General features: G+C 50.5%; 3 protein-coding genes across 6 annotated transcripts in view; 2 read left to right on the forward strand and 1 right to left on the reverse strand.

The window, feature by feature from the left end:
* The first annotated feature begins 3,828 nt into the window (after positions 1-3,828).
* Positions 3,829-7,832, forward strand: LOC308424031 (UPF0688 protein C1orf174 homolog). Its single transcript, XM_080920882.1, has 4 exons — positions 3,829-3,937; positions 5,829-5,939; positions 6,533-6,994; positions 7,382-7,832. The coding sequence occupies exons 1-4, from the start codon at positions 3,923-3,925 to the stop codon at positions 7,481-7,483; spliced, it is 690 nt and encodes a 229-aa protein (XP_080777008.1). The 5' UTR covers positions 3,829-3,922; the 3' UTR covers positions 7,484-7,832.
* Positions 7,833-9,269: 1,437 nt separating this feature from the next.
* DFFB (DNA fragmentation factor subunit beta) lies at positions 9,270-19,180 on the reverse strand. The gene is made up of 7 exons (XM_080921343.1): positions 19,035-19,180; positions 18,737-18,863; positions 17,153-17,341; positions 15,782-15,861; positions 14,863-15,033; positions 13,160-13,260; positions 9,270-10,471 (listed from the first exon to the last, which is right to left on the reverse strand). The coding sequence occupies exons 1-7, from the start codon at positions 19,155-19,157 to the stop codon at positions 10,213-10,215; spliced, it is 1,050 nt and encodes a 349-aa protein (XP_080777469.1). The 5' UTR covers positions 19,158-19,180; the 3' UTR covers positions 9,270-10,212.
* A 186-nt stretch (positions 19,181-19,366) lies between these two features.
* CEP104 (centrosomal protein 104) overlaps positions 19,367-27,835 on the forward strand; it is a 31,077-nt gene continuing 22,608 nt past the window's right edge. For 3 of the 4 annotated variants that reach the window (XM_080920627.1, XM_080920630.1, XM_080920629.1), the window contains exons 1-6: positions 19,367-19,668; positions 23,495-23,646; positions 25,555-25,728; positions 26,031-26,169; positions 27,225-27,287; positions 27,532-27,617. In XM_080920627.1, the coding sequence (XP_080776753.1) occupies positions 23,534-23,646; positions 25,555-25,728; positions 26,031-26,169; positions 27,225-27,287; positions 27,532-27,617 (575 nt within the window). In that variant the 5' untranslated portion in view covers positions 19,367-19,668; positions 23,495-23,533. Of the gene's footprint in view, positions 19,755-23,494; positions 23,647-25,554; positions 25,729-26,030; positions 26,170-27,224; positions 27,288-27,531; positions 27,618-27,835 lie in introns of all 4 variants that reach the window. The other variant, XM_080920628.1, reaches the window with a different exon arrangement.

Consider the following 27,835-nt stretch of genomic DNA (forward strand, 5'->3'; position numbering starts at 1 on the left):
GTCTCCATAAAAGCACACTACCTGCCCAAGCTTTTCTGTCTGTGTGTCTGTCCTTTCTCCGTTTTCTCTTCACCCTGGTCATGACAACTCTAAAAGCATTCGGTATAGAAAAAAATCTCCAGTGCACCTGTCAAAAAAAAAAAAAAAAAAAAGCCTATGCCCAATGAGCTGGGGCAGGAAATGGGAGGTGGGAGTTCCAGCAAGGGAAGGCGGGGGAATTCTGGGAAATGGGCTCAGAAGATTTGCCGTGAACTCTGAGGAAGAGACAGGCACACGAAACTGAGAAGAACATAATCAGCCATGTGACATGCTTAGAATAAACCGGATTATTGAAATAAGAACTAATCAGGGAACATAGCCAAGGTTATTGGCCTAGGTATTTATTCATATAAAAGAACTCTCAAAGTTGCTATTTCAAGAACAAAGAAGTTGCAAGGAAAACCCCAAGGCTATGGAGAACCCACAATCACATTGACTAGGGTGCACCAAACAGAACTGTGGGGTATTTCCAACCTTACTGCAGTAAATCTCCAACCCCACTAAACCCGTGCAAAAACCTCACAACTCAGTGACAATATTTATAAGCTGTATGTCTAGATAAGACAGATCTCTTGCTATTTGCAGCTTCTCCAGGCCATGGGGTTCTGCTCCATCTTCCTTCCACCTTCTCCACTCTATAAAACCTCCAGCCCCACCTTTCCCTTCCCCTGCCCAATCACAGGCTCCAGCCTTTATCTGACCAGTTAGAATGGGGAGAAGGTTCACATGGAATCACCATGTGATTCCACTCCTCATGGGGCAGCCCCTCTTGAGAAAGCTGAATTAACATCAGAATACAGACAGCAGCAGGGCAGCCCACAATACATCCTGGCCACTTTGTTGCCCCCAAAGTAACAACTCTGTGGCTTACTATTTCATGAAGCTCAGGCACTGAGCTTCTTTCTGCTTGTTCTAAGACTACTATTCTTCCATGTGGTTAGTTTCCTCTCCTCACTATGCATCTTATCTCCTCAAGCCATTGTAACAAATCTCCAACACCTGACTCCTTCCCAGAATTCCTCTCTCTTCCTGCCAAACTTTCACCTCCTATTTTCTGCCTCACTTCATTGAACCTAGGCTTTTAGATTGACAGGTGAATGCTTTTACACACTGCACAGGAAATTCTCTCTACAATGCAAGTTATGGAAGGGGTATGCTAACAATCTGTAGTTGTGGAGAATCCTCAGCAGCTGAGTACATCATTAGAAGATGGGTGTAGGAGCACAGGATATGCAGGTAAGGGATCCTAGGATGGGTGTATAGCCCGAGCCAGGTGGAGTCCCAGGCTGCTAAGTTATTCCCTATGCTTATCTGCCTCCCCTCAACTGAGGCAAAACCAAGTCTTTGACTTTGAAGGACACAAATATTTCACAGCACGCCAGTATGAAAGAGAGTTGGTACTTATTAAAAAGACGTTTTCAATATAGATTTTTAAGCTCAAAGATGGAGAGAAGGAACAAGGATTAGAGAATTAGAGTAAGCTTCTCAGGGAGTCTCATTACCTTTGAATGTTATATACAGGCCTGACAGGATAAGGTTTGGAGCTATCGTTCTCAAGGAGTTCCTGAGGACCCCACAGGTTATCAGTCATAACCTGAGGACAAGGTTATGATTGATGTCTTAAAACTCTAGGTCAGAGATAAGCAGAAAAGTAAGCTGCCTTTACTATAAACAGATTGAACTGACTTCACAGATTCTCCCAAATCAATCAAACAAACATACAAAAACAGGAACAGGAATGAAACCCTTCCTAAAGTCATGTAAACCCAGGCCTTTGGCTTGATTTATTGCTAATTTGACACAAGACATCATATATGAAGGGAACATTAAATCTGTGCCACCAGCCATCACAGGAAATGTGTGTGGTAACTGGGTACCCCTTCTCACTGTCAAGAGGCTTCAGTCAGACTCCAGTTCCCCTTCTAATGCCCCATACTTTCCCCTGCCTCTGTGTCCTGCCTTAAGAAGACTTGGCAGACAGCAAGGGGAGCGGCCCTCATGGCGTCAACAAGGCCCCACTCAGGGCCTACTGTGGGTGCCTGACAGGACCTCACAGGCTCTGTCCTTAGTGTTGGCCTTCATTCTAGAAGTAGTGAGAAAATCAGAAGAGCTCCAGCAAGCTCCAGGGCATAGATCCATCCCAGCATACATCTGCAATGACCAGGCCAGAGGGAAGTTTGTCCAGCTGAGCTCTCCAGTCCAGACTTACAGAAGTGCTGGTTGGCTGCGCCTGGTAAGTGTACAATGAGGAAAACAATGAGGGAACGCCATTCCCATCATATCTGGGAGTGAGGGGGAAAGACAGTACAACTATGTCCAGTATGAGAACCTGTTACTGTTGCAGAGAATATGAGTTCAATTCCCAGCACCCACATGTAGCTAGCACACATCCAAAACTCCAATTCCAGGGATCCCAGAGCCATCTTATGACCTCCAAGAACTTCAGGCACACAGATGGTGCAGACATATATGCAGGCAAAACATGCTTACAATAATGTGAATTTTAAATAAAATTAAAACAAACCAAGGCCATGAGCTTTGGGAGTGTTAGCCTTGGAGCAGTACATTTCTTGACAGACACCAACCCCAAAGCCGATAGAGCCAGGAACTGGCTGCTTCTGAGCACTCTGAAGGACAGAGAGAAATCACCGTCCTTGCTTAGCATTAACCACAGTGACAACCTGGCAGGTTCCGTGTGTCACAGCGCATGCTGGTTTTTAATGGCTGGCTGCGATTATATTAATTTCCTTTCCAATGGATTTCCTGCCAGTCACACATCTGCCAGTCCCACTTCCAAGCATTGTGAGAAACCACGGTGAAGATGCGTGAGGCTGAGAAGGAGGGAACACCAACCAGGAAGGTGAGCAGAGGGTACCAGCACGCCGAAGCGGCAAGGTGCTTGGCTCCCTGCCCAACGCCTAATCTACCAGCAGCCTGTTCCGTCCATCTGTAATACTTAGTGGGGCTTTTCTGAAGACAGAGGAGGCTGCATAGCTCTGAAATGCAGGCAGGGTACATGCTTGACCCTTTACTGCACTGGAGAGAGGACCTGAAGACTTCAGGATGTGAGGGGAACCCAAGAGCAGTTGACTCTCTAGCCTCCAGGGTCCCACCCTTAAAATGTCAAAACAGAGATGCCTGTCTGGTTCATTGTGTGAGTACCGCGACCAGAGTTCTCAGTCCAGGCCGTCTGGCTGGAAAAGAGACTGAGGCCATGTGTATTTGAAGCTAATCATATTTATTATTATTACTGTTGTTGTTGCTATTATTATTACATTTATTTGAGAGGGGAAATAAGTGTGTCAATCTCGGTAGGGAGTGTCAGTCCTGTCAGAGGATGTCTGGCAAGACTCAGCTCTCTCTTCCACCATGTGAGTCCTAGGGTCACACTCGGACTGTCAGTTGCCCTCAGAGGGCAGAGCTAGGCCTGTCTGACGCCTCCCTCGGGGTAAAGGAGAACCCGAGCTGACGGCGGCTGCGGCTGGGTAGGAAGAGCCTGAGACCAGAGAGCAGAGGCCTGCAGCAAAGCAGTCGCCCCTTTCAAATATGGCGGCGACGGGAGCCTTAGGGATGTGCCCTTTCCAAACATGGCGGCCGGGCCGAGTGGACAGGCATCCGCGCGGAGGAAGCGCCCCTTCCCGCCGTGGCGGGAACCTCGGCCGGCTTCCGGCGCTCCTCCCGCGGCTCGCTGTCCGAGAGGCGCGCGCCGCCCGCTTTCCGCGGGAACCAGCTTCCTGGTGGGCACGTGGTCCGCGGACGCCGGCCCGTGATTGGCCGCGTGGCGATGACGTCGGACGCAGCGGCGGCGGCGCGCGCGCCCCCGCGCGCTTAGAGCCGCGCGACTGAGACTCGGTGGAGGAGCGTTAGGCCGGGGCGCTCACTCATGAGGAGCAGGAAGGTGAGGGGCCCCGCAGGCAGGGTGCGCGCCGCCGAGCCGCACTCTCCCCGGGGAGCCGACGTGGGGCGGGCGCCTCTCGGCCTCGAGCTCCGCCCCTGGGAGGGGAACTCTTCCCCCCCCCGCCCTCCTCCACCCACCCCAGGCGCGGGGCTCCAGGCTCGCTCCCCCGGGTGAGGGCCCCCGGCCGTGCGGGCTGCCGCCGCCCAGGCTCCCTGTCTCCCCGCTCTGCCCACAGATGGGCCTGCTGCAGTTGACCGCAGGCAGTGTGACGGGAACGTGACTGAGACCTAACCCCCAGCTGCAAAGGGCCTCTGGCCAGGAGTAGTTCTCCGCTGTGCTTTTTACTTCTGAGTGGCTCTGTTCTCTCGATTCCAGTGACACACAGAAGGGTCTGACTCTCGTGTGGTTCTCTCCCCACTCTGGACAGTGCCGCGTTGCAATCCTGGCTTTGCCATCAGCAGCCACATCCTCAGGCCAGCAAGGACCCCTCGGACCCTTCCCCTTTGTTGCTCCCTCCCTGTGGCTAGCATGTTGCCCCTTTTGCCTTTAGAGAAGTATGTTTAGCATATTCTATTTAGGGGCAGGGGTGCTCCTGTGTGTGTCTGGATTACTGATGGGGTCTAAAGCAATGGTCCCCAGTTTGCATCTGGAAATTCCTTTATTTTTGCCTTCATCTTACAGGACAGGTGGTTCTTCCAGGATTAAAACTGTCCCAGGAGGTGTTTATCCTCCCTTCCCTCCTGGGTCACAGACGGTCTGTCCACTTGGAGCTGAGCTTGTTAAGCTTCCTAGACACACAAGTTATTTTCAGTAAACAGGTTTTCAGGCATTCTGTCTTCAAATACCTTTTCTGCTTTCTTTCTGGTTGTCCCTCACATGTCTACCTGTATGTGAGTTAAGGCCAGCCTAGGCTACCTAGGGAGTTCTAGGTCAGCTGGGGCGAGAAAAGACAGCAACAGGCTGTGACCCCAGCACCCAGGAGGCTAGCACAGATGTATTTTGCATTCAAGACATATCAGAGTAATCTAATGAAACTGACTTGGAAAAAAAAAAAAAGTAAAGGGATGGAACTGGGAATGTGACAGTTGAATGCTTGCCTGGCATGCATGAAACTCAGTTCACTTCCCCTAGCAGCACAAGTTAGATGTGCGGCTCACATTTGTAATCCCAGCATTTGGGAAACACGGGCCGGTTCAGGAGTGAAAGATTATCATTATCTTCATAGCAAGTTAAGAGGCCAGCCCGGGACACATAGACCCTGCACAAAAAACACATAAAGGTGGGCTGGGCCCATAGCACATTGGTAGAGATCCTGCCTAGCACAGAGTAGGTTACACCAGAACATAATGTGAGACATGGGACTAGGCAGCAGTGAGTGCAGGAGCTGGTGATTCTGTTTTGTGTTACAGTTGTCATGGGCTCTGACACCCGATAAGAATTTGAGAGCCTTCCGAGAGAAGATGTGTACACTTACTAGGGCACGCTGGCATGAGTTCGTGTCAGCTCAGTAGGCTGGTCTTGGAAACAAAAGACAAAGGTCCTGGGCCTCCAGGCTGGACAGCCAAGTCTGTTTATTATTACTGTTGTTAAATGTTTGTGTGTGTGGGGGGTCACAGCACACATGGAGGTCAGAGAACAACTTAATCAACACAGTTCTTTCTGTCCACTGTTTGGGTCCTAGCAGTTGAACACACCTCAGTCTTTGTAGCAAGCTCCCTTTCCCACTGAGCCACCTGAGCTCAACCCTGTGTCTAGTTGGGTGGAACCATCTTGGGGCATAACCTTTGCTTGCAGGGGAAGGAATGTGGGCAGCTCAGGCACTGAGCTAAGGACCCACAAAAGCTGGGCTGGCATCCTGCCATAAGCATGCTGAGTTTTCACTCTTACCTAGCTCACAGGTGGAGTTCGAGCCTCAGCGCGCCTTCGCGCCCGAAGTTACTCTTCAGCCAGCTTGGCCTCTACCGGGGACATCACCAGCTCCACATCTGCCAAAACATGTCTGGTGAGCCTCATGACCAAGAATGCCAAGGCCTTGGCTCCATTCATTTCTACAGTTGTCACTCAGAGATGTGTTGTGTGAGGTAGAAGCCACTGTGGCAGTGCCGTCGCTGCTGTCACAGAGGGTGTGCTCTGTGCACCATGCATGTGTGTATGGACATGCCAGTGACGCAGGCACTAAGGTACAGACTGTGAGTCTTTTCCCGCTTTGGAGCTGAGAGAACAGCCGGCACAGGAGGGGCTCTCACCTGGTCTGCTGTTGTCACAGTGTAGCTGCCCACTCAAGGGATCTCGTCCCTAAATCATGCTTGTAATTTTGGTAGCAGGCACCTTTTGCTCTAAGCATTCTCACTTGTTCCTATGATGACTTTAAAGTGAGCAACCGCTTTAGGAAAGAGAGGCCCGGGAAAGCAGCTTGCTGGAGTGGTACTCTGGAGTGCTCCTTGGCCTCCATCTGCTCTGCCCCTTAGCAACAGAACAGACAGGGACCAGCACCTTCGGCACGTATGTCTCAGGCAGAGGAATGGGAGCCTCTGGAACTGTGAGCCTGTGCCTCTGCTGGGTCTGTTTTTCTCTTACGTTTTTCTTCCTTGGCAGGCTTCCTCATCACACAAGGCTACGGACAGACGGACTTCCAAAAAGTTCAAGTATGACAAAGGTCAGCTTGTGAAGGCAGAATTACAAAAAGTTGACCCTAAAAGTGACATTTCTTCTTTGCCAAAAGTGGTCCCTGTGGCACCTTGTGAAAATAAGTTTGCAGAGGACAGTGCTGAGGCTGCTGTCCCGGCACTAGAGAGCAGAGCACCTCCTCAAGGCTGCTCCAAGCTTGTGAGTGAGGAACCCTCAGCAAAGGCTGAAAATGGCCTGCCCACAGAACCCAGCAGTGTTGCTGCAGCCCAGGAGACCAGTGACAGTTCTGCCGGACAGGCAGAGCCTGTGCCCAGGACAGAGGAGGTACGGGCACCTGTCCTTCAGATGGACAGCAGTGTCTTTCTAGATGATGACAGCAACCAGCCCATGCCTGTGAGTCGCTTCTTCGGGAACGTTGAGCTTATGCAGGTAAGTGTTGCTTCCTGCCTCTCCTACAGGGCCTGGGCTACAACTCCCTGCTCCCAGTTTACTGTGTGCCCATGAACATGGTGTATGGAGATACAACCCATCCCCCACCCGCCCTCCTGGTGCACAAGCTGGGAAGCAGCTCAGTTTGAAAGGCAGAGAAGGTAGGGTCCCTAGCTTCAGCCCCCTGGGTGTGTCTTAGACCTCACACAAAGTTACTCAGCTCTGTGATTTTGTGAGCATGTGACCATGTCTGTTGCTCCCTCTTGTTTGCACTATAGCATCTTTCTTATCAAGGGACCTGTGCCTAGGCAAACTTCGGGTGTCAGATAAGTGTGGGTGCCTGGTACTCTGACCTAAGACTGAAATCATGTTTGCTTCCTCCCTAAGGACCTTCCACCAGCCTCTTCATCTTGTCCTTCCATGAGCAGACGAGAATTCAGAAAAATGCACTTCAGAGCCAAAGATGACGAGGATGATGCTGAGGGTTAGAGTGGCAGGGATGGTGCAGCTGCTTTTCAGACTCTGTATGGCATCTTCAAGAGAACACGCTCTTAACTGAGGGCAAACTTGACATGAATGCCATCGGGCAGATGTCTGGCTCCTAAGTCAGGGTCCCCAACCACAGCTGCTGCCACTGCTTTGTGCACGAGTCTCCTTCATAGAGACACCATGCTGGCACAGGGCTGGGCAGTGGGAATCAAGGAAGTCCCACGCTTTGGTTTGGTAACAAGCTTACTTCCCCTGCCAAGCTTACTACTGCAGGTGAATTGTCTCTTCTGGAAGGACTCCTATTTCTGAGTGAAGTTCACCATTTACCTTGTAGTTTTTGCAAAGTATATGTGAGAAGGAAATAAAATATATTTTGAAAATACTTTTAAGGAAATACTCTCATTTTAAGTATTTGTGAACATAAGGGAGGAAATGAGCTGCTGTCTTGGGCTGGGAGCAGTCTTGAGCCCATTAGCAAGCAGGAAGGCAAAGCCCTTGGTACAGGCCTTGACCAGGAGGTGGTGTGTCAGCCCCTACCCTGCCCTGCTGGGATAGAGGCCTATAAGGAGCTTTCAGTTTTCCTGTTCAGTCAGACCTGCCCACCTCCCATCAGATCTCTCCTGATATATCTCCCTCCCCCACCCCTCACCTTCACCTTCTCAGATTTGTGACCTGACAGATCACCACAGTTTAAAGCTGTTGCTTGCACTCATCCTCTAAACTGTGGGCAACAAGGCACAGCCTTAGATGCCAGCCCCTGGGAAAGACAGCTGCGTGGTCGCCATGAGACTTCATCACAGCATGCCTACCAATGACACACATGTGCCAGGACCACCCTGCTTCCTTGTTGCTGCCTGCAGGAGGCTCAGCTGCAGCACTTTTCCCATCCTAACCGGCTATGACTGAAATATAGTCAGCTCTATTTCAGCAGTTACCCGCTCCAGAATCCACCCAGATGGAGGCAGCCATCTGGAAAGAACAGACCTCTACAGGTTGTTCCCGTGCCTCCACAAACATGCCACGTGTGGTATGCACACAAGAGTGACTTTTACAACTTCCAGTCTGGAAGTGCCAGCACCAATCCACCTGCAGACGGGTCCAGTCATGGGCACCTGTGAGACAAGCACATTGTGTTTTCCCAGTGTCACACTCTGTTGGGGACCAGACTCCCAGGATTCAGAGAGCAGTGAATACAACAGGAGACCACCAACAGAAGCTAGCAGCTTTGGGGGTTGGGGGCTCAGCGTGGGATCCAGAGGAAACAAGTATGAGTTTCCAGGCTCCCCAGACAATGGGAGACAGCCCAGTCAGGCCCTGGATAGTTTTGAAGGTCAGGCACTTGGTACCTTGCTGAAGACCTCTTCACACTCCAGTCTCTCTGAAGGTCAAGGTGTCTGACTGTACTGACCTGGCACCTGCATCCATGAGGTACACTAGCATTTCCTCATGCAGGCGCGCACACGCACACACAAAGTGTCAAACTTCAGAGACCCCAGTGCTGGCAACAATCCTGGCAGAGGACAGTGACTGTGCGTGTCCCAGGGTGTTTGGAAATGGCACAAAAGCAGAATAAGGCACTGTGAACAATGTGCGTCCATGACTAAGACGAGCTGCACCTGGCTGCCTGGGGCACTGCCCTGCCGTCTCTGACTTCATACATATATCTCTGGCTTCCTCAGTATGTTCAAACTTTTTTGACATGTCTATTTTAGAAACACTTTATTGTTTTTCTGATTACAAGGCAAATATAAAAATCCAAACAATGCAAAATATATAAAGTGTCCATTTCAAAAATAAACTCAGGCTAGGCATGGTGGCGCATACCTTTAATCCCAGCACTCAGGAGGCAGAGTCTGGCTGGTCTATATAGTGAGCTCCGGGCCAGCCAGAGCTACATAGTGAGAATAGGTCTCAGGAAAAAAAAAGTATAAAATACATGGTGTAGGAGTTTGTACTTGGTGTTCAATCTCATCCTCCGGAATCCCCCAGGAGTACTACTTTCACCGAGTAGCATTTCCTCAGACTATCCGTGTGCACAAGCTGACATGCATTTATACAACTAAATACCAGGTGTGGTGGTACACACCTGTAGTCCCAACTCTAGGGATGAGGCAGGAGGATCATGAGTTCAAGGTCATTCTCTGCACTGGTAAAGCCATTTGTGCTTTTAACAGCTTTCTATTTTTCCACATAAAAGTTTAAACCCACTCAAATCGTGCATTCATACATGGATCAGTGTTGAATCATGAAATTCATGACAGCCGTTATTTAACTCATTAAAAACATCGGTTTGACGTGACTCAAGATAATGCCACAGTCAGCTGTTCCCACCAGGAGACATCTGGAAGGCTTCCTACCTTCTGCCATTTTAAACCATTCAGCAGAGAACACCCTGCATGTTCGTTATGAAATGCAAACACTTACCCCAGAAGCACCATTTCTTTCAGAGGCATATAGTCAGAGTTGGCATTTACAGTAGAAATAGAGGCCATAAAAGCTCAGCACCCCCACACCCTGGGGCCATGAGTGTGAAGACGCTGCCACAGAAACACAGCACCAGCACTGTCCTCTGAACACTGGGCTGTCAGAGGCTGAGGAAACAAACTGGGAAGGTACACAAATTGGATCCTTTGGAAAAACTCCTGAAGACTTTCCTTGAACCTTCTAGAGTGACAAAGCATAATGCCCCCATTACCACTACAGTCACCTCAAAGAGGACATGGCATGTGTCACTGGCGCTTCCGAGTGGGGCGTTTCTGAGTGGGGCGCTTCCGAGCAGGCTGCTTCCTCCTACATCCTGTCTGAGGCAGATAGATCCTACTGCGGTCACATTGCAGCTTGTGTAAGGTCTTCTTGTGGCAGGCGATGTGCACCAGCTTCAGGTTCTCAGCAGTGAAGAGCAGGCTGTAGAAGTACTCCCAGTTCACCTCCCTCCCGTCCTGGACCGCTTCAGCCAGCGTGGGTACCACAGTGCGCTTCTTCTCTATTCTGCCATATCAGGGGGAGAAAGCCATTCTGCTGTGAGTGCCACATACCACAGGGTGTTGTGTACTTTCCCGTGAGCCATAGACACTTGTCTGTGGATCCAGTGACTACTGTGGCAGGCAGCTCTGCTGCCCCCCCTTTTGTTTTTTGTTTTTGCCAACTTGCCACAAGCTAGGGTCATCTAGAAAGAGGGTGTGTATGAGAAGCCGAAGCATTTCTTGATTAATGATTGGTTGCTGTGGGAGGGTCAGCTCACTTTGGGCTGATGGCCCTGGGCTGTATAAAAGTTGGGCTTCAGCAAGCCGGGAAAGAGCACTTTTGTGTGGTCTCTGCATCAGTTCCTGACTCTCCTTCATGACAGACTGAATACAAGCTTGACAGTGAAATTAACCTGTGCCCCCCGCCCCAGGTTGCTCTTGGTCAGTGTCTCCTCACAGCAATAGAAACCCTAAGTTGAGGTGTGACATCCCTGAAGATTCACAAGGAATCTAAGCTGGGAACAGCCCAGAAGGGCAGTGGCAGTGAGATGGACAGGACTTAGGGATGAGTCACCAGAGGAGCCCAGTACCGTGTTTCCTGGGCTGCTGATACTGGCCCATCCCTGACATGGGCCATGGGTGGCCACAGCCAGTGTACAGAGACCAGCACAAGCAGCATTGTATGCCTTACTTTGCACTGAGTAGTGGGCACGGTTTACCATACTGAAGAGAGCAGGAAAGCTGGACCAGGTCCCTCACGTGTGTGCACCTGTCAGCCCCTGCTGACTCCTGTTTGTTCATGTGCCCACTTTACACAGCTGCCCATAGATCCCCAGGCCTGTGCCTCCCACAGGTATATGAGCCAAATATGCATGAGCTATGTGACGCAGAAATGCCAAACAAACACAATGTCGTGTTACTTCAGAGCCACAAGGAATCAACGCAGATCTGCTCTGTGAAGGCATCGACAAGCCACAACACAAGCTTGTCACCAAAGAGAAATTCAGGTCCAAACACAGTCGCAAAAACAGCCAAGTGCAAGGCAAACCACCTCCCCCACGTTTATCTCAACGCTCTGGAGCCTGGAAGTCCGTTGCACAGTGGTCTGGTCAGGGCGCACTTCCTGGCTTGTCCTTGTAGAGCAATGAGAAGGTCCCCCATGCTCTCCCACGCACAAGAACATCTGATCTTACTGGATTACTCTGCTCCCTGTGACCTCACTTTACCTTAACTGTCTCCCAAAGGACCCATCTCCAGATGTAGTCTCACTGGGTGACAGCTGCAATGTGTTCGGGGTAGGAGGGACCACAACTGAGTGCACAGCAGGAAGTTACCTCCAAACGGCAGCACTGAGCCAGAGCGTGCAAGCAGACCCAGCATAAAGAGAGTGGGTGGCGAGAACGCCTGTGGAGACCGCAGAGTCTGCAGAGGAGAATCAGAACTCTCCAGAATTGAGGACAAGTCACGGCAGAGCTGAAAGGAAAGGTTTGTCCCTGGTGTGCATGGCTCTCAGTTAAGGGGAATCGAGCCAGTCTCTGCCAGAGAGGTAGGACGCTGACCGCCAGCAGCTCCACGGCAGACACCAGGAAACAGTAACCGGTCTCCCTCTGGGAGTGCACAGGGGATCTAGATGCCTGTGACCCCAGACTCAGTGTGAGGCAGCCCTTCTCCAACACTCAGTGTGGAAGTGGCAAGAGGGAGTTCACCCTCAGGCCCTCCTTACAGAAGCGCCAGGACAGCTCATTAGCAGCTCGGGGCAGGAGCAGAGGAGTGGGAGAATTAAGTAGACCGTGAGGACACAGCCACTTCACGAGCCCAAGGCCAGGTGGGGGACACTGAGAATGGGGATGTGACCGGCAGGCCCAGGACACAGTGAGGCAGGTACAGGAGAGACAGCAGATAGCAAATGAGATTAACTCTAACCCACTCACCCCTGCAACAAAACAGTGGACAGATGCTGAACGGCTGCTATGTCTCGACACAGGGACAAGGGACCAGTGCAGGACAGTTTCAGTTAGACAAGACTGAGCCAGAGCGTGTAAGTGCACACACACAGGTAAAGCTTGCGATACATTAACGGGGTGTTAATGAGGCACATTTCAGGGCAGTGTTTCCCTGGCAACAGGGACCGGGCACTGAGCACAGAGGGATCAAGGGACCCTCAGCTGCAACCACTTTTTATATGCTTTTAATTATTCTGATTCCAAGAGTCTGGTAGTTGTCTGGGGGTACTTGGAACACTTTGCCTTCATAAAGCAAGGTCAAGGGTAGTCACAGTCAGGAGAATACCACAGCTGCAGAAGCTGGGTACTACCCTACCCAGGTTCAGCAGAAGAGACTGCAGCTTGCCCAGCTGTGGAACCATCCTGCTGGCCCTATCTTCCCATACCACAGCCCTGGAGCTGGCTCCTCTGTTCAAACACACGGCAACATCCTCTTGGGGGCCAAAACTAGGTCATGAAGAGTCAGGCCACCACATCCACCCACAGACGGAGGCTGGAGGGCAGAGGGACAGCTTAGCACCAGACACGGACGGCTGGTAGGACGGTAGCATCTCTCCGGAACCCTTTCCGTAAAGCATGCAGGCTGTGTCCCTGGGCCTGGACCACACAGGTGCAATGAACCAGACCTGAGATGCCAGAGCAGCGACTGGACCCCAAGACGCTGGGTCAGTTCTGGTTAGTGAACCTGAATCGTGGTGATGTGTACTTACATATGATCCAGGTTCCAGGTACTGAAGAGGATCCGGCTCTCTCTGTTGCCGTAGGGGTTGATGGAGTGCTTGGAAAGACAGCTCTCTAGGTCAAAGGGGCCCTGCAGTGAGCAAAGACCAGGACAGGGGTTGGACACTTCCTGCCCTCCTGCTGGCCATGAGGCTTGCTAAGGAACTGTCCCCAGGAGTCCTTTAGTTCACAAACAGACGTTTGAACAGGCAGGGTACCCCAGCACTGGGAGGCAAAGGCCGGAGGATTTACACTCACGCCATGGAGGTGGCTTAGTACCTGCCACACAAGCCTGAGAACAAGCTGTGATCCCTGCAGCCCACGTAAAAGCCAGGTGTGGTTTATTCTCTGACCACACTCCAGCTGTGGCATGTGCACGTTCTCACACACAAGCAGCACACATGTATACACAAAAATAAAATATTAAGTCAGCATGGGCTGTACAGTGAGCTTAACTCTAGCCTCAACTACACAGTAAGACTCCACCTTCAAAAACAAAACTGTCTGCTGTTCGGTAGAGACTGAAATTTCTCTCTTTGGGGCTGGAGAGACGGTTCAGAGATGAAAAGCACTGGCTGTTCTTCTGAGGAACCTGCATCTGACTCCCAGTGTCACTTGTGGCTCACAACCACCTGTAACTTCAGTTCCAGGGGATCTGACACCCTCAGTTCCAGGGGATCAGGCACGTATGTGCACAGACATACACACAGGACAAACACCCAAACACATCAACATTTCTTTAACCCTGTCCTTGGATTCAACCTGCCCCTACCATTCTATCAGCTGCGATCTTATCCTCTGAGCTTCTGAAAGATGAAGGCATTTCCATCCCTGTTACTAGATATGGATTGATGTTAAGGTGATACATGATTGGACATCCGGGAGGTAGGCAGGGGAGGGGGCGCTGAAGGCTAGGAAAACACAAGGGGAGCAGAGGAAGGAAGATTCCAGGAGGGACGGAGATGGAGGACGTGTATGTTTCTCTCGGCACATCTCTAGCTTGATGAGGTTGTTTTTATTATTATTTTTTTTATTATTATTATTATTAGTATTATTATTTCTAAGGGTTTCTATGGGTCTTTTTATCTCATATAGAAGGGCAGTTTGTATCGTTGTCCATTGGTTGTAAGCTTATTGTGTAGAGGGTTTGTGGATTGAGAATTTGACATATAAACCTGTTTGATAAGCTACTGGGCTTTGGAGTCATGTTTGTACCGGGCAGTGGAGGAAAGGAACACGCTGGGGTGGTCATATTCACCTGGGACAGAAGCTACAGGGCGGGTGGAGTGAGCCCAGGAAGGGAACCTCGTGGAGAGGGCGGCTTGCAGACTGTGTGAAATGAGGTGCTCACTTCCACACCGGAGCAGCTCCCGCGGAGTGAGGCCACTCCTGACAGCAACAGAATCACCTTTAAATATTCACCTCAACGCTAGAGACACTAGGAGCCTCTGCAGGTCCGCACAGAAGCAGCCCTGCTGTTCCCAGCATGCTCCTAGCATGCTCCTACGGCACCACACACGACCACCGTGGCGATCACACACCACCATCCCCACCTTCCTTTCATATTTTGACTGTGAGGGCCACCTGCATGTCTCCTCTTTGGTTGGCAGCTGACCGTCCTCCCTGCCTCCTACCGCAGGAGGGCTACGCTCAGCAATACTTAGTGGCCCCAGAACGAAGGGCACAGGCTTACCTGGCAGGAGAACCAGCCTTCCGGAGTACAAAGGCGGCTGCTGGCCTCTGCACCTCTGTCGAAATAGCTGCCATTGTACTGCAGGGACTTGAGCTTCTGGCACATGGAGCTGAGGACGCGCAGGTATTCCTCTCGAGCAGCTGCATCCACCATAGAGGCGTAGGTGCCCACCTGCAAGACAGCGGAGGCATCACCGAGCCCGGGACACGCCCTGCCCGGGCCCTAGCAGCTGCTTGGCGTAGGTTGGTAACTGTGAACACATGCACATGTCAGGTTTCCCCACCGACACTAACACTTAGTCCAAGCCTACAGCAGGGTCAGAAGGCTGGGTGGAGGCTGCACGTGAAGGGAGAAAGCGGCCGAAGGATCTGCTTTCAGCCAGGAAGCTCCAGGTTGACACAATGTGAAAGGCAGACAGACGAAGAAGCCCTAGGCCTATGGTACTGTCCAGCTACTGTGCAGTTACCCAAGCTTCTGTTGATAACTGTGCCTACAAGGAGAGCAGGGAGAAAAAAAGTCCCCAAGAGCCAAGCTGCTGTCCCCAAACCACCCAAACTGCTTATCCTATCTAGATGAAGGGAGTCATGTGGAGCCCAGGGCAGAAAGGCCCAAAAGCTCACCTGGCAAATTATTCTCCAGTGATGGGCACCTCATACCCTCTGCCAAACAGAAGGTAGGAGCTGAGGCTGAGGCCTCTGACCCTAACCAAAGGGCACAGCCCAGAAAGGTTCTAATGCCCGCAACGGAGTCAGAGGATAAAGTGCGGAAGAGGCCAGATGCATGGGACAGGAAGGTACACACACTTTCTGCTGACACAGTAGCAACCTTATACATATGCATCAGCGGAGGGGTGACAACCCTACCAACAGGTTCCCAACCTATGCTGAGCACTCACAGCATGACCTAAACATGGCCTTACCTCTCTCAGGTAACCCCGGATCCGGCTCTCACAGCTGTATCTCAGGTAGCCAGACTTACTCCTGAATCGAGACTCCAAACCTGCCAAAAAGACAATGCCCTGGAATCCACAGGCAGACCACGACCTCGTTCTCTGTTTACATCCCACGCAGCTCAGGAGCCAAGTAAACTAAAAAGGGGTGGAGGAAAGTCCCAGAGGCTGCACCACCATTCGGGGGAACTATTTATGAGGCAACTAAGTCACTGACAAGAGTTTCTGCTTGGCTGGTCCTTAAACCCCCAGACTTCAGTTACTCAAAGTTAGCCCCATCTTAATCTGGCCAGGCATGGTGGCACATGCCATTAATCCTAGCGCTTGGGAGGAAGAGGCAGGTGGATCTCTGGGTTTGAGGACAGCCTGGTCTACAAAGTGAGTTCCAGTTCCAGGACAGCCAGGGCTGCACAGTAAAATCCTGTGTCAAAACAAAATCCTCACATATGAACTAAGTATGGAGATTGCTCTCTGTTTCAAAGGATTACAGTTTTTGTGTATGCATATGGTGTGTATGAATGTGCCCGTGTGTGCACATCTGTGTAGGTGCACTTACCCATTGCATGCACACCAAGAGCAGAGGTCACCACTAGGTGTCTTCCTCTGTGACTCTCCTCCCTTACTGAGTGAGACAGGGTCTCTCACTAAGCCTGAAGCTCACTATTTGAGCTATTCTGGCTAACCAGCACACCCCAGGGATCTGCCTGACTGTCCGCCAACACTGACGTTAGACATGTACCACCACTCCTGGATTTTACATGGGGGCTGGGGATCTAAACTCAGGTCATCTTGTTTAAGCAGCAAGCACTGCCACTGAGCTATCCCCCCTGTTTCTTCTTGTCATTGTTCCCTAAGAGACCAGCCAGTTACTACTTCCCCGGGATTACACCAGGTCCCTTCAATGACCTAGGAATGTTACGAAGTATATAGGAGAGATGCCGGAAGTTTGCTGGCCAGTCAAGTCTACCCTAATAGACTCTAGCCAATGAAACCCTGTCTGAAGGAGATGAATGGTATTCTTGAGAATGCTACTCAGTTATCCTTTAATTAACACTCACTCGTTTTCTCTCTCTCTCCTTCCCCCCTCCCACCTTCTCCTCTCCCTCAAATGATAAAGTGGCACATTCTATGTTCCCTGTACGTCCAGGGTGCCCAGCACACTGTCTCCACTCATGAGTCCTGGCTGGGTACCTTCCCATGAACACCTTTTGTTATCATTCACTCCAGAGGCCACCCTTGGTTGAGAAGCATTGGGGTCTGAAATAGCCTCTCGGTTCCAAAGAGGTCCTTCTCGGCCTGCCCCGGACACCCTGGCCACCATGGTCATCCTAGTTCACGTACCTTCAAACCAGGATGGGTCCTGTTCCCGGGTCTCTGCAGTGATGTTCTGGCTCACATGATGCAAGAGGTCAGCCAGCAGCTTCTGCCTCAGTGGGGCCTGCTCATCCGAGAGCAGTTGCCGGGCGGCCTGGATGAGCCCGGCATGCGGCTCATTAAACACACTGAGGAAACGTGTGATGTCACTCACATCTGCTACCACCAGGAGACAAACAGAAACACATTCATTCTGTCCTGGCTCCACTTGGCCTAGAGACTACCAGATGTCAGGACTCTGGTGCCACCAACCCTCTCCCTGGACTGACACCCTCATTGGGGCGACACTACAATTCCATTCCTCTGGCGACCTCCTGTCAGGTGAGGGTTGTAGCATCCTAGAAAAAGGAGCACACTTGGTCTTCTGGCCTCCTCTCCTCCACACCGGCACCTCCTTTGGCCATCTCCTTAGGACCCTGTTTTCAGGCCTCCCAAACCCCTCTCCCCAGTGTTCCTTGGAGTCTTTGCACAAGTGCCTAGGGTGAGCTTTCCCAGCAAGCTAAACACCAAGTGCATTCTACTGAGGATCTTAACCAAACAGGAGCAAACAGAACTCGGTAACTTAAAAAGCACAGACCACAGCCAAATGAGGCTGCGAGTCTCATTTGTAATCAGAACTCAGTAAGATGCTGAAGAAGTAAGTTCTCGTGATACCAACAGATGCAAAAAATGCAGGAGGAAACCTCAGGTGGCCAGGACTTGACAAGAGGTTCCTGGACAGGGCAAATGCACAGTGAAGTGATAACCTGGATTTATCAAGGTCAGAACTTTGGAGGATGATTTGGGGGGCACGTGCTTGGAATTCGAGCAGTTGGGAAGTGGGGGCAGGGGAATCAGAAGTTTTAGGTCAGCCTTAGCTACAGAATGAATTAAAGGCCAGCCTTGGCAACATGTAACCTTGTCCTCCCCCTTTCCCTTGCAAATCTGAACCTTTTGCTCTAGTACAGACTGTGAAGAGAGCAAGGCCAGCTAGCTCAGTGAATGGAGCTCAGCTCCAATAAAGAGAATGAAAAGCTACACAGCAGGAAATATTTGAAAACCACAATATCTTATGTCGAACACATAACCGGGATATTCTGGGGGTGGGGCAAATACTTAAACAGCTTTATAAATCCGACTGAGAAACACAGAAGACATGAAGAATCATTTCACTGAAAAGTGCCTGTAGACAGCAAATAGAAACATAGGAAGATGACACCCAATCCTACTAGCCACCGGGAAATTCGGATTAAGACTACAATGAGTTGTCATCACACCTACCTAGAATAGCCTGAATGAAAACTATGATACCTGAGGGCATTTCAGCCCTCACCTGTGGCAGAACAACACTGAGCAAGGCTGAATGGAGGGAGACCAGCCCTGCCCTGCCCTGCCCTGCCCCCCAGCCCAGCACAACAGCACCTTTCCCAGTCTCAATCCTTCTCCTGTGCCCTTGGCAGTTTCAAAATTAAAAACAAAGTTCTTCAGCAAAAGCTTTTGGTATTCAGCGCCCCCGATCTGATCTCCTAGCTTCCTGCTGGTTCCCTCCCATCTCAAAGTGTTTCTACTCACAGCCATGCCAGGTCTCTCCAGCGGTGAGCAACAGGAGCTCAGCGTCACTGGGAAGGCTCGGGAAGCAGTCGTCGGTCACCTCCTTGCCATCTTCGTACAGGCACAGCCGGGAGCCGGGCACCGGGAGCTGGAGGACAAAAAGATCAGCTTGTCCCACAACAGTCCTGACTCCCAGACAGCCAGCTCTGGGTACTGTAGAAGCCCAGTGCCCGTCCAAGCCCATCCAAGAGGATGCAAAACGAGCGTGTGGAAGCCAAGGCCCTCTCACCGCGATGCTCGCCTGGAATCCTGGACCCACCTGGAAGCGGATGCAACCCTTGCGCAGCAGCTCGTGGCAGCTCCGGGCCGCCACGCCGAACTTGCAGGAGCTGTGTAGGGCTCGCAATTTGACGCATTTGGGTTGGCGAAGCACGGCGCACATCGCAGAGCTGCGATAGCGGACTCTTCTAACGTTCCTGCCCGGAACTGTGGTGCTTAGGCGCGACCCGGAACCCTTTTCTCTACCTAAGTAGGTGCAACCGGAAACGTCCGTCTACAGGACCTGTCCCCGGCCGGACTGCGCGAGGCCTGGATGCGCACGCAGGCGCCGGTGGACCGACGCGCAGGCGTAAAGCACGGGTTGGCCTGGTTGCCATGGGAGCGCAGCTGAGGCCCGGGCCCTGGGCAGAGGCAGCCCGGGCTGCTCCTCCGCTGCCCTCGCCTCAGAGGCCCGGGGTGGGGGTGGCTGGACCAAGGACCCTCCGAAGATAGCGGAGACCGACATCGCAGCGGCCCTCCTGCTCGTCTCCGCCGCGCTCTGTGACCCGGCGCCACCTCGGTCTTCTGCAGGCACCCGGGGCGGAGGCTCCCCTACACCTAGCCTTGGAGGGACGTGGCCAGTGCCTGCTTCTGGCCTCTCAGCAGCGCATCTCAGCCTCAGTGACCTGAATCAGGTTCGAGCCCCGCCTTGTCCTCTTCTGCATGAATTACTGAACAGGACCAGTTGCCACGAGACTAAAGACTGTAGCTCTGACCCCGGGTAGGCGACACTTGAATCCATGTTGTTTGGGGGTTTTGTTTGTTCGCTGGGTTTGGCTTGTCATGCTTTTAAAGCTTTAAGAATATCTAAAAGCACCCAAGAAACAACTCAGAAAGAAAGAAAGAAAGAAAGAAAGAAAGAGAGAGAGAGAGAGAGAGAGAGAGAGAGAGAGAGAGAGAGAGGGGGAGAGAGAGAGAGAGAGAGAGAGAGAGAGAGAGAGAGAGAGAGAGAGAAAGAAAGAAAGAAAGAAAGAAAAAGAAAAGAAAAAAGAAAGAAAGGCCAAAAAGTGGAAGCCTCGGTCCTTCTTAGGAAAAAAAAAATGTGTATAGCACCCACTCAGAGTGGGGTACTCCTAGACCTTAAATCATTAATAACTCAAGAGCTAAGAAGATAGCCTTGTGGCAATTTTTGGTATTTAAAAGTAATTATGTTTAATCTATACAGGCCAAGAAAACTTTGACTATTTCCATGTTATGTTTTGTTTTACATGTACTTTATGCTTATTGTAACTAGTAAGATTTCAATGCATACTACCAAACCTTAAAAAAAAATCAAGTTCTGACAAAAATATATTCATATAGTTTTATGCCAGAAAAATGTGTATTGTGGAGGTGGCGTTATAAATAAGAAGATAAGCTGAAAAAAATGAAGCAAAAAATCAAAAGCGTTAAAATAATTAAGAAAAAAAAAAGAATATATAAAGCACTCTCAGACCTTAAAATTATTTGGCCCCCATTACTTAATATTGTAACATTTACAGTTTCTTGAAATGAAAACTGGAAATACTTTTCATATCCTTGTAACAAAATGTTTGGCAGTTGTTACATTGAGTTTGGGCTTAAGGCTGGAAAGATGACAGGGTAAGCTCACAACCAAAGATTTGGGGTTAGTTTATACTCAGTTGCTAGAGTAAACATCACTTGACACTGCTGACTGTGGCTGCTCCAGGGGTAGCCTCTGGTAACCAGCTAGTAACACAGCATTGTACAGACCTGGAAGCCTCTGTGGTGGGCTTTGTGTGGAGGGAAGGACAGGAGGTGGAAAGTCTTCTGCAGTGAGTGCATCATAAGAAAATGAATGTTTTTGCAGAAGTCCTTATCGAGGCCCTGGTGTTTGGCCGCACTCTCCCACAGCCCTCCTGCACCGGTCTTCAGTACCAGTAATTCCTTTTGCTCTTGTTGGGGGATACACACATATCTGCCATTAACATTCTATTCTTAAGTCTCTGTGCACCACAGAGACGGAACTAGCTGAGCACAGCTGTTGACAAGGTAGACAGGCCTGTTGTTTGTATGTTTGAGACTGTCTCACTGTGTGGCCCTAGAACTACGACATATAACAACCATGCTGACCTCAAACTCAGAGATCCTTCGAGTGCTGGGATCATAGGCGTGTGCTACACACCTGACACGGGGTCTTGGAGATGGTCTGGTCAAGGAATTGGAGAACTTCATTACATGTGACTGTCCTGTAGACTCCAGATCATAACCGGGCATAGTGTCACATGCTTTTAATCCTAGTACTTGGGATGCTGAGGCAGGAGAATCTCTGTGAGTTTGAGGCCAGTCTAGACTACATAACGACTTCTATGTCAGTCAGGGCTAAATAAGAGACTCTGTCCCAAAAGTAAAAAGGAAACAAAACAAAATTGAGGCTGGGGGAAACAAGGCACCAGGACAGAACTAGCGGAGGGAAATGACCAGGAGTTGGATTAAAGAATGTTTGTCTGGCAGGAGCATAGGTGGAGCCGGCAGTTGGACCTGTCTGGAGTAGGGATAAGGAAGGGCGGAATGCAGTAATAATCACACCATGTAATCACATCACACTGCCCTCGGTGCTAAAGGGGAAGATGGTGGTTGAGGGAAATCAGCTCCAGGCTCAGAGCCTGTGTGAACTAGGCGTTCGGTCTCTCAGGTCAGAGGAGAAAAATGTTAAGCCACCCGGCTATGCTCTCCACTATTTCCTGGGTCAGTCACCTCCACTCTGCTGTAACAGCCATGGGAACTCGGCGTAGCATCTTTAACAGTGACTTGCCTTCTAACTCTCAGTAATTTAGTACATACATTCCAAAAACCACCAGCAAACATCAGACAGGCATTGATTCCTGAAATGTTCCTTTTCAAATCCAGTGAAAGTAAGAGAATGATCTGGACTGTACATCAAGCATGTTCACATGAGCCAGATTTCCTGTGGGATGGTTTGGATGTTAGAAGCTATAGAGTATTTCAGTGTTGTCTCTGATCCCAAGAAAGTGTCGATGAACTTCTTTGTCCTGTGTTAGGAGTGGTTTTTCTGCTGATGATTTACTTCAGCACCCTGCTTAGCAAGTGTTTGATGGGCTTGGTAACTGAGAAGTAACCAAGGGACCGTAAGCACATTAGACTCTCAGTATGATCACTTCTGGGACCTGTGTGCTGCTCTCTGACAGTGCTCCCACCCAAGGTTAGCTTCACTTGGGCAGCCCTTCTGCCGATGGCCTCAGCAGCCTGGACTCTAGTGCTAGGCGTCTCTGTGAGGAGAAAACTCCTTTGCTGCAGTCTCTAGATCGTCCCGGTCTCTCCTGGGCGACACATGCATATGTTCCCACTCATTACCTCACTATGCAGGGTGTGAGAATCCTGCACTGTCCAAGCCTCAGGAAGTGCCAGTCGCCCAGCCAGGGCTGAAGGCAAGTGCAGAGTCACCACAGCTAAGCTCACTCTGTGCTGTTCTCCAACATGGAGAGCAGGGTGGCAGGCAGCAAAGTAGACGCAGCATCACGTCCTCCAAATGACAGGTGCGCTAGGGTACAGGTCTGCTCCCTGCAAAGTCACACTAAGAGAACCATTTAGCCAGTTGTTCCTCCTCAAGCCCCCTCAAGCTTGGCCACTTAGCTTCCAGCAGACTCTGTGTCAGGATGAGCAGCACTTCCCTTCCTTCACTAGGTCTGGGGGGCAGGGCTGCCTGCTTTCCCTAAGACTGCAGGTTGACACAAGGCAGCTATTGCTACACTAATAAACAGTCCCTCCCTGAGCATTGCCGGTCGTTAGTCTCCTCCATCCTGCAGAAAGACACTTGCACCCTCCAGAAGCTGTGGTTTTGCCATGAGACTATCACAAGTTGGATATCTTCGACAACAGAAATGTACTTCAGAGCTAGAGGGTCTCAGAGACAAGCGCCTCTGAGGTCTGGATCTTTTCTAGCTTCTGATGGCTCCAGACTCAGTCTGTAGGTGGCATCTACCCTATGTGTGTCTGTGCCTCCACTTCTTGTGTGTGTTTGTTGAAGGGTTGTTTGGGGTCTGTATGTGTTTATTGGAGGGTTGTTTGGTGTGTGTGCAAGTGTGTGAATGTATGTGTGCATGCATGTGTCTTCTTACAATAGGCAAGCACTATTCCTCAGTGATACCCATCCCCTGATTCTTTTCCTCTTCTTAAAAGTACACCAGCCACATTGGATTTCCCCCATTAAGGTGCCATTAATATGGTCACATCTGCAGAGACCCCAATTAGGTCACAATCACATGCAGCAAAGGCGGGTGTGGTCATCAGTAAGGGTATAATTCAGTCTGCAGCACAAATCAGACTTTCAGGAACATCGAAATAACTTAAATGGTACCTTAAGTAGAATCAAAACATCCATTTAAACGGTTCTGTAGACACACTAGCCTTTTCAGGGGGTGGGCAATTCTCTGTACTTTGTCGCTTACCTTTTATAACAAACTAACATTGCATCTAACCCTGAGTTGGATTTGTTCACAGAACTCTTGCCTGCTCTTCTGAACAGCCAGTGTGTGCAGAATGCCCCACAAGATTGGATTTGTAGTGGTCAGCTCCTCTGGACACGAAGATGGCTTCAGTGCCCGGGAACTAATGATCCACGCACCGACCGTCAGTGGATGGAGGTCACCAAAGTAAGGCTGGACTGAGGGGCGGGGCTAAGAGCACATCACTGAGTCTGAATACGTGGTAGGCTTTATACCTCCTGGTCTGAAAATATGAAATGCATTTCTAGGCAGCTATATGGTATACTTCAGTGAAAACTAAATTAAATCATTAAAATTACAGTACATTTTTCTCTTTGAGTTTCTGAGAGGACCCAGTAAGCGGCACCCTCTCCTCTCTGTGCTTGAGCTAAGGGACGGGAGACAAAGCAGATGGGTTAGAAGGACCTTTGCTGGGGCTGTGGGTGCTGAGATCTCGGCACCCTGCCCCAACATGCTCTCCTCAACACCTACCAATGCAGATGCCGCCAGCTAGGCCAGGCCTGTGCCCCTCCCACACCCACTTTCCCCCCAATTGCATTTCCCTCTGCAGAGATCTGCAACGTTAGCTATGTCTGCCTACAGTTCCATGAAGGTTCTTAAAGAGACAGGCAGGGATTCCTTTGCAGTGGATCACACCAATGCCAATCCCTAGCAGGTATTTTTGCCATTGGTGTGGTACTTTAAGGCCATAACTATATTCATTTTAGCAACATACTTCCAGAGGGATACCAGAGGAATGGGTCTGTACTCCCGGCCCGGAGGCAAGGGAAAGTGTCCTTAAATGAACTGTCACCAAAATGGACAAGGCGCTGTCAGCATGAGCTACAGAAAGCATGCTCAGGGGGATGGGCACAGGTAGTACTTATAGGATGAGGTAAACTCCTGCCATGTCTTCCCAAGAGCCTTGGGATCCAGAGTTAGTCTCCAGAGCAAGAGACTCCAGTACAGCATGGCGTGTGCTAGTGGCTGAAGCCTGCACTGGTCTCAGGTTCCAGATGATTTTGTACATTTATTGTGTGTCTGTCCATGCGTGTATCAACTGCATGTGTGTCATGTGTGTGGAGACAGGGGCCAGCTGTGGGACTTGGTTCCTTCTTACTACCCTTTGGATCCCAGGGATCAAACTCAGGTAGGCATCAGACATCTTCACCCACCGAGCAGTTCAAAAGCAATCTGCCCCTGCCGGTGTATCTGAGGATGGCAGGCTTGGGATGCCGTTCAGTGGAAGAGCACTACCCTGAGCTGTAGACGTCAGACTGGGAGGTGAGCACAGGGCAAGTCCTGGAGGCACCTGATGTGCTAGTGGTGTCCAGGAGAACTGTGCCCCCCTGGCTGAGGGAAGTGGCTCCACTCTTGAAGAGACTCATAGGAGCCTCATCCAGCTGTGGGTTTTCTGAGTAGGATGGGGGAAAGAAAGACCTGTCAGTAATGACAACACACACACGTGTCACCAGGCACGGTGGTGTTGATGCGTGTGGAGGGAGGCCCTCCCTGTGCCCCATCCTTCAGAGCTCCTTTTGTTCCACATGCACACAGTGCCTGCCAGCTAATGTATGTCACTACTGTCTTTTCAACACACTGTGCTGCTGAGTCATGGCCATGCCTTGTGTGGGCTCCTTGCTGACAGAAGTAGTGCTTAGCCAAGACTTACGGCTCTTACACCGGGTAGGCCCTGTATAATTTGGAAGCTTCAGCTCAGCTGCTCCTGGAGCACTGAGCACTTCTGGAGGTCGCCTCCTGCACATTGACAGCCTGGTGTCCTACATGCAGGTGCTTCCCTGAAGTCCTCAGGTCTCTGTGGAAAGCCTTTGGCTCTGCCTGGCCTGCTTCTACAGCCCCATAAGAATGGTTGATCTGTCCTGTCAGCTTCAGGTTCTACTTCAGCCATTAGTCTTAGCAGCCTGAGGTCCTGGCTTTAGAAGGGAGGAAGTCTTCCATTCAAGTACAGATTCCCCCACATCAGCCATGCAGGGCCTCACACTCCCCTGCTTGAAAGCAGGCAGACAGGAAGGCTGCAGGCATTGCTCAGAAATCCAAGCCCCTGTTTGCTTTCAGATTCTGCCAGTTTCCACAAGAAATCGTTCTCCAGATGGTAGAGAGGTGTCGGATAAGAAAACTGCAGTTACTTGCTCACCAGTACATGATCTCCAGTAAAGTTGAGTTCTACATCAGTGAAAGCTTGCCTGAGTACTTGGTGCCATACCAAGCAGAGCGCTTCCGCAGACTGGGGTAAGATTGAAACCTGAGTATGTAGTAGTGGCTCTGAGTGTGACGGCTTCGTGGATTGTGCTGTTTGGCCCTCTATGACCTTCCCAACACACACCTGGGATTTCATATGCTTACCAGGCACATTCCCACACGTGTGGGTGCAGCGGTAGCTGCTTCTCAGAGGTGGGGGGGATAAGCTTTTCTGGAGCGTGCTAACTGGGGCCTGCAAAGTCCCTGGCTTTTATTTCAGGCCCTGTGGGGTTCAGTGGGCGCACGGATGGCTTTGTCAGCAGAACTTCAGCTGTGGCTTTCCTTCCTTTTAGCTATGTCTCCCTCTGTGATAATGAAAAGACAGGCTGCAAAGCCCGGGAACTCAAGTCTGTTTATGTGGATGCTGTGGGACAGTTTCTTAAATTGATTTTTCACCAAAACCATGCCAACAAGTACAACATATATAATCAGGTAAGATCTCTGAGGATGCTTGAGGCTCTGTGATGACAGCACAGCCCATGCCTGCCCTCTGCATCCAGGCTCTCTCTTATGGCAATGCTAGGCACGTGGTCACAGGGCAAGCCAGAGCCTCTGTGATTGTATAGGCTCAGGCAGAGAAGAATGCAGAGGCTCCAGGGGTTCAATGTCACCCGTATGCAGTAGCTTGACTGTTCCCTCCTCGTGGTTTCATTTGCTGAGAGCATATGTGACTGACTGGCAGCCTGTTGCTTTGGGAGCGTGACAGCTGAGTCCTCAGAGCTGCCTGAGGCCAGAGCCCATGGCAGTCAGCTGGCTTAAGCTGCACCACTGCCTTTTCTCCTTTCTGATGAATGAGTTGGAAATCAGGGAAAGCTGGATGCATCACAGAGGTAGAGCGCTTGCATGGCATACTCAGGGCCTGAGTTCAATCCCCAGGACCCCTTCTTACCCTGAAAAAGGAAATCAAGTTTGTCCAAAACAACCTTGTGAGCACACACACATTTATACCATTCGCTGCCCCTCTAAGGTGAACAGGAGCAAGCCAGCTGTCACTTTGTCCTAGTGGGCAAATGAACTATGAGACATGGCTACGTCACGAGATCCACTGTAGTATGGCTTACAGGAAACTGGAGCAGCCATTTCTAATGTTTTTTCTCCTTCCACCTCATCTGCGTGTGTCCACTAGTAGGAACTGGTTAGGAGCTTGGGCCACAATGACAGGTGGGAAAGAGAAGCAACTTTCCCACCAAGGGTGAGAGGTGAGACTCAGCACCTGCTGAAGCGGCTGTGTTAGGTTAGTGGGTATGGATTGCCATACTCATCCTGGAGTGCTGGCTGCCTGGGAGACTCTAGGTTAGTCACTTGGAGCATTAGAGCAGCAGTTGTGACGCCCTGAGCACCTCCGTTCTCTACAGTGTGGACGTTACAGCCATTGCACTTGGGGATACTCCACCCGACCTGATAACACCACAGCCAAGGGTTGGCGAAAGGGCTAAGGCATCACAAACATTTCATATTTAATTTCTGATGACTTAACTATTTTTTAGGTGGCTTTGGTTGCAATAAATATCATTGGAGACCCTGCAGATTTGGGTGATGAAAGCAGTCTTGTAAGTATGAAAGATTCATTTCTAAAAAATATATAAAAATACATTTCTCACCACAAAATGTATGAATTCAGAAGCCGTCATACAGCGAAGGTTGACTGTCGTATAAGTTAGCGGCCATTTTCCTCAAGAATTTAAGCTGCTCATGCAGAAGACTAGGACCACTGAGCCTGGCAGACACCTCTCTGTAAAGATTTGTTGTGTCCATTGTCTGCTGAGAGTCTAAGAAGTTCTTTTGTTCCCAAAGACCTCTAGGGAGAAGCTGATCGACCACTACCTGGGCCACAGTCCCCACAATCCTGAGGACCCAGCCCTAGACGGAACCTTTGCTGGGTAAGACCCCTCCCCCATTCCTCCACAAGGTACTTCACAACTCCTCAGTTAGGTCAGGCGAGAGCAGAGCAGCCACTGCTCAGCTTGTCTCGTGTCTGTGCAGATTAAGGTGAATGCCTCTTGCACACTTACACTACTGCTGTGCAGAGATGCTTCAGTAGTTCTGTGTGTTCGTGGTTAGCAAAGTTCCCTGAGAACAGTGATGCATCGTCCACCAT

Source organism: Micromys minutus, assembly GCF_963924665.1.
Source record: "Micromys minutus genome assembly, chromosome: 9".
Classification (NCBI taxonomy): domain Eukaryota; kingdom Metazoa; phylum Chordata; class Mammalia; order Rodentia; family Muridae; genus Micromys; species Micromys minutus.

What these genes read in the sequence shown, in the direction of transcription:
- LOC308424031 (XM_080920882.1), top strand. An exon ending in CATCTGCCAAAACATGTCTG is followed by an intron (nt 5,940 to 6,532) that starts GTGAGCCTCATG and finishes CTTCCTTGGCAG; the next exon opens with GCTTCCTCATCACACAAGGC. An exon ending in GGAACGTTGAGCTTATGCAG is followed by an intron (nt 6,995 to 7,381) that starts GTAAGTGTTGCT and finishes TTCCTCCCTAAG; the next exon opens with GACCTTCCACCAGCCTCTTC.
- DFFB (XM_080921343.1), bottom strand. Translation starts at nt 19,157, where the DNA reads ATGTGCGCCGTGCTTCGCCAACCCAAATGCGTCAAATTGCGAGCCCTA. An exon ending in TGGAGAGACCTGGCATGGCT is followed by an intron (nt 17,342 to 18,736) that starts GTGAGTAGAAAC and finishes TGGTGGTAGCAG; the next exon opens with ATGTGAGTGACATCACACGT. An exon ending in TCCGGGGTTACCTGAGAGAG is followed by an intron (nt 15,034 to 15,781) that starts GTAAGGCCATGT and finishes GCTGTCTTGCAG; the next exon opens with GTGGGCACCTACGCCTCTAT.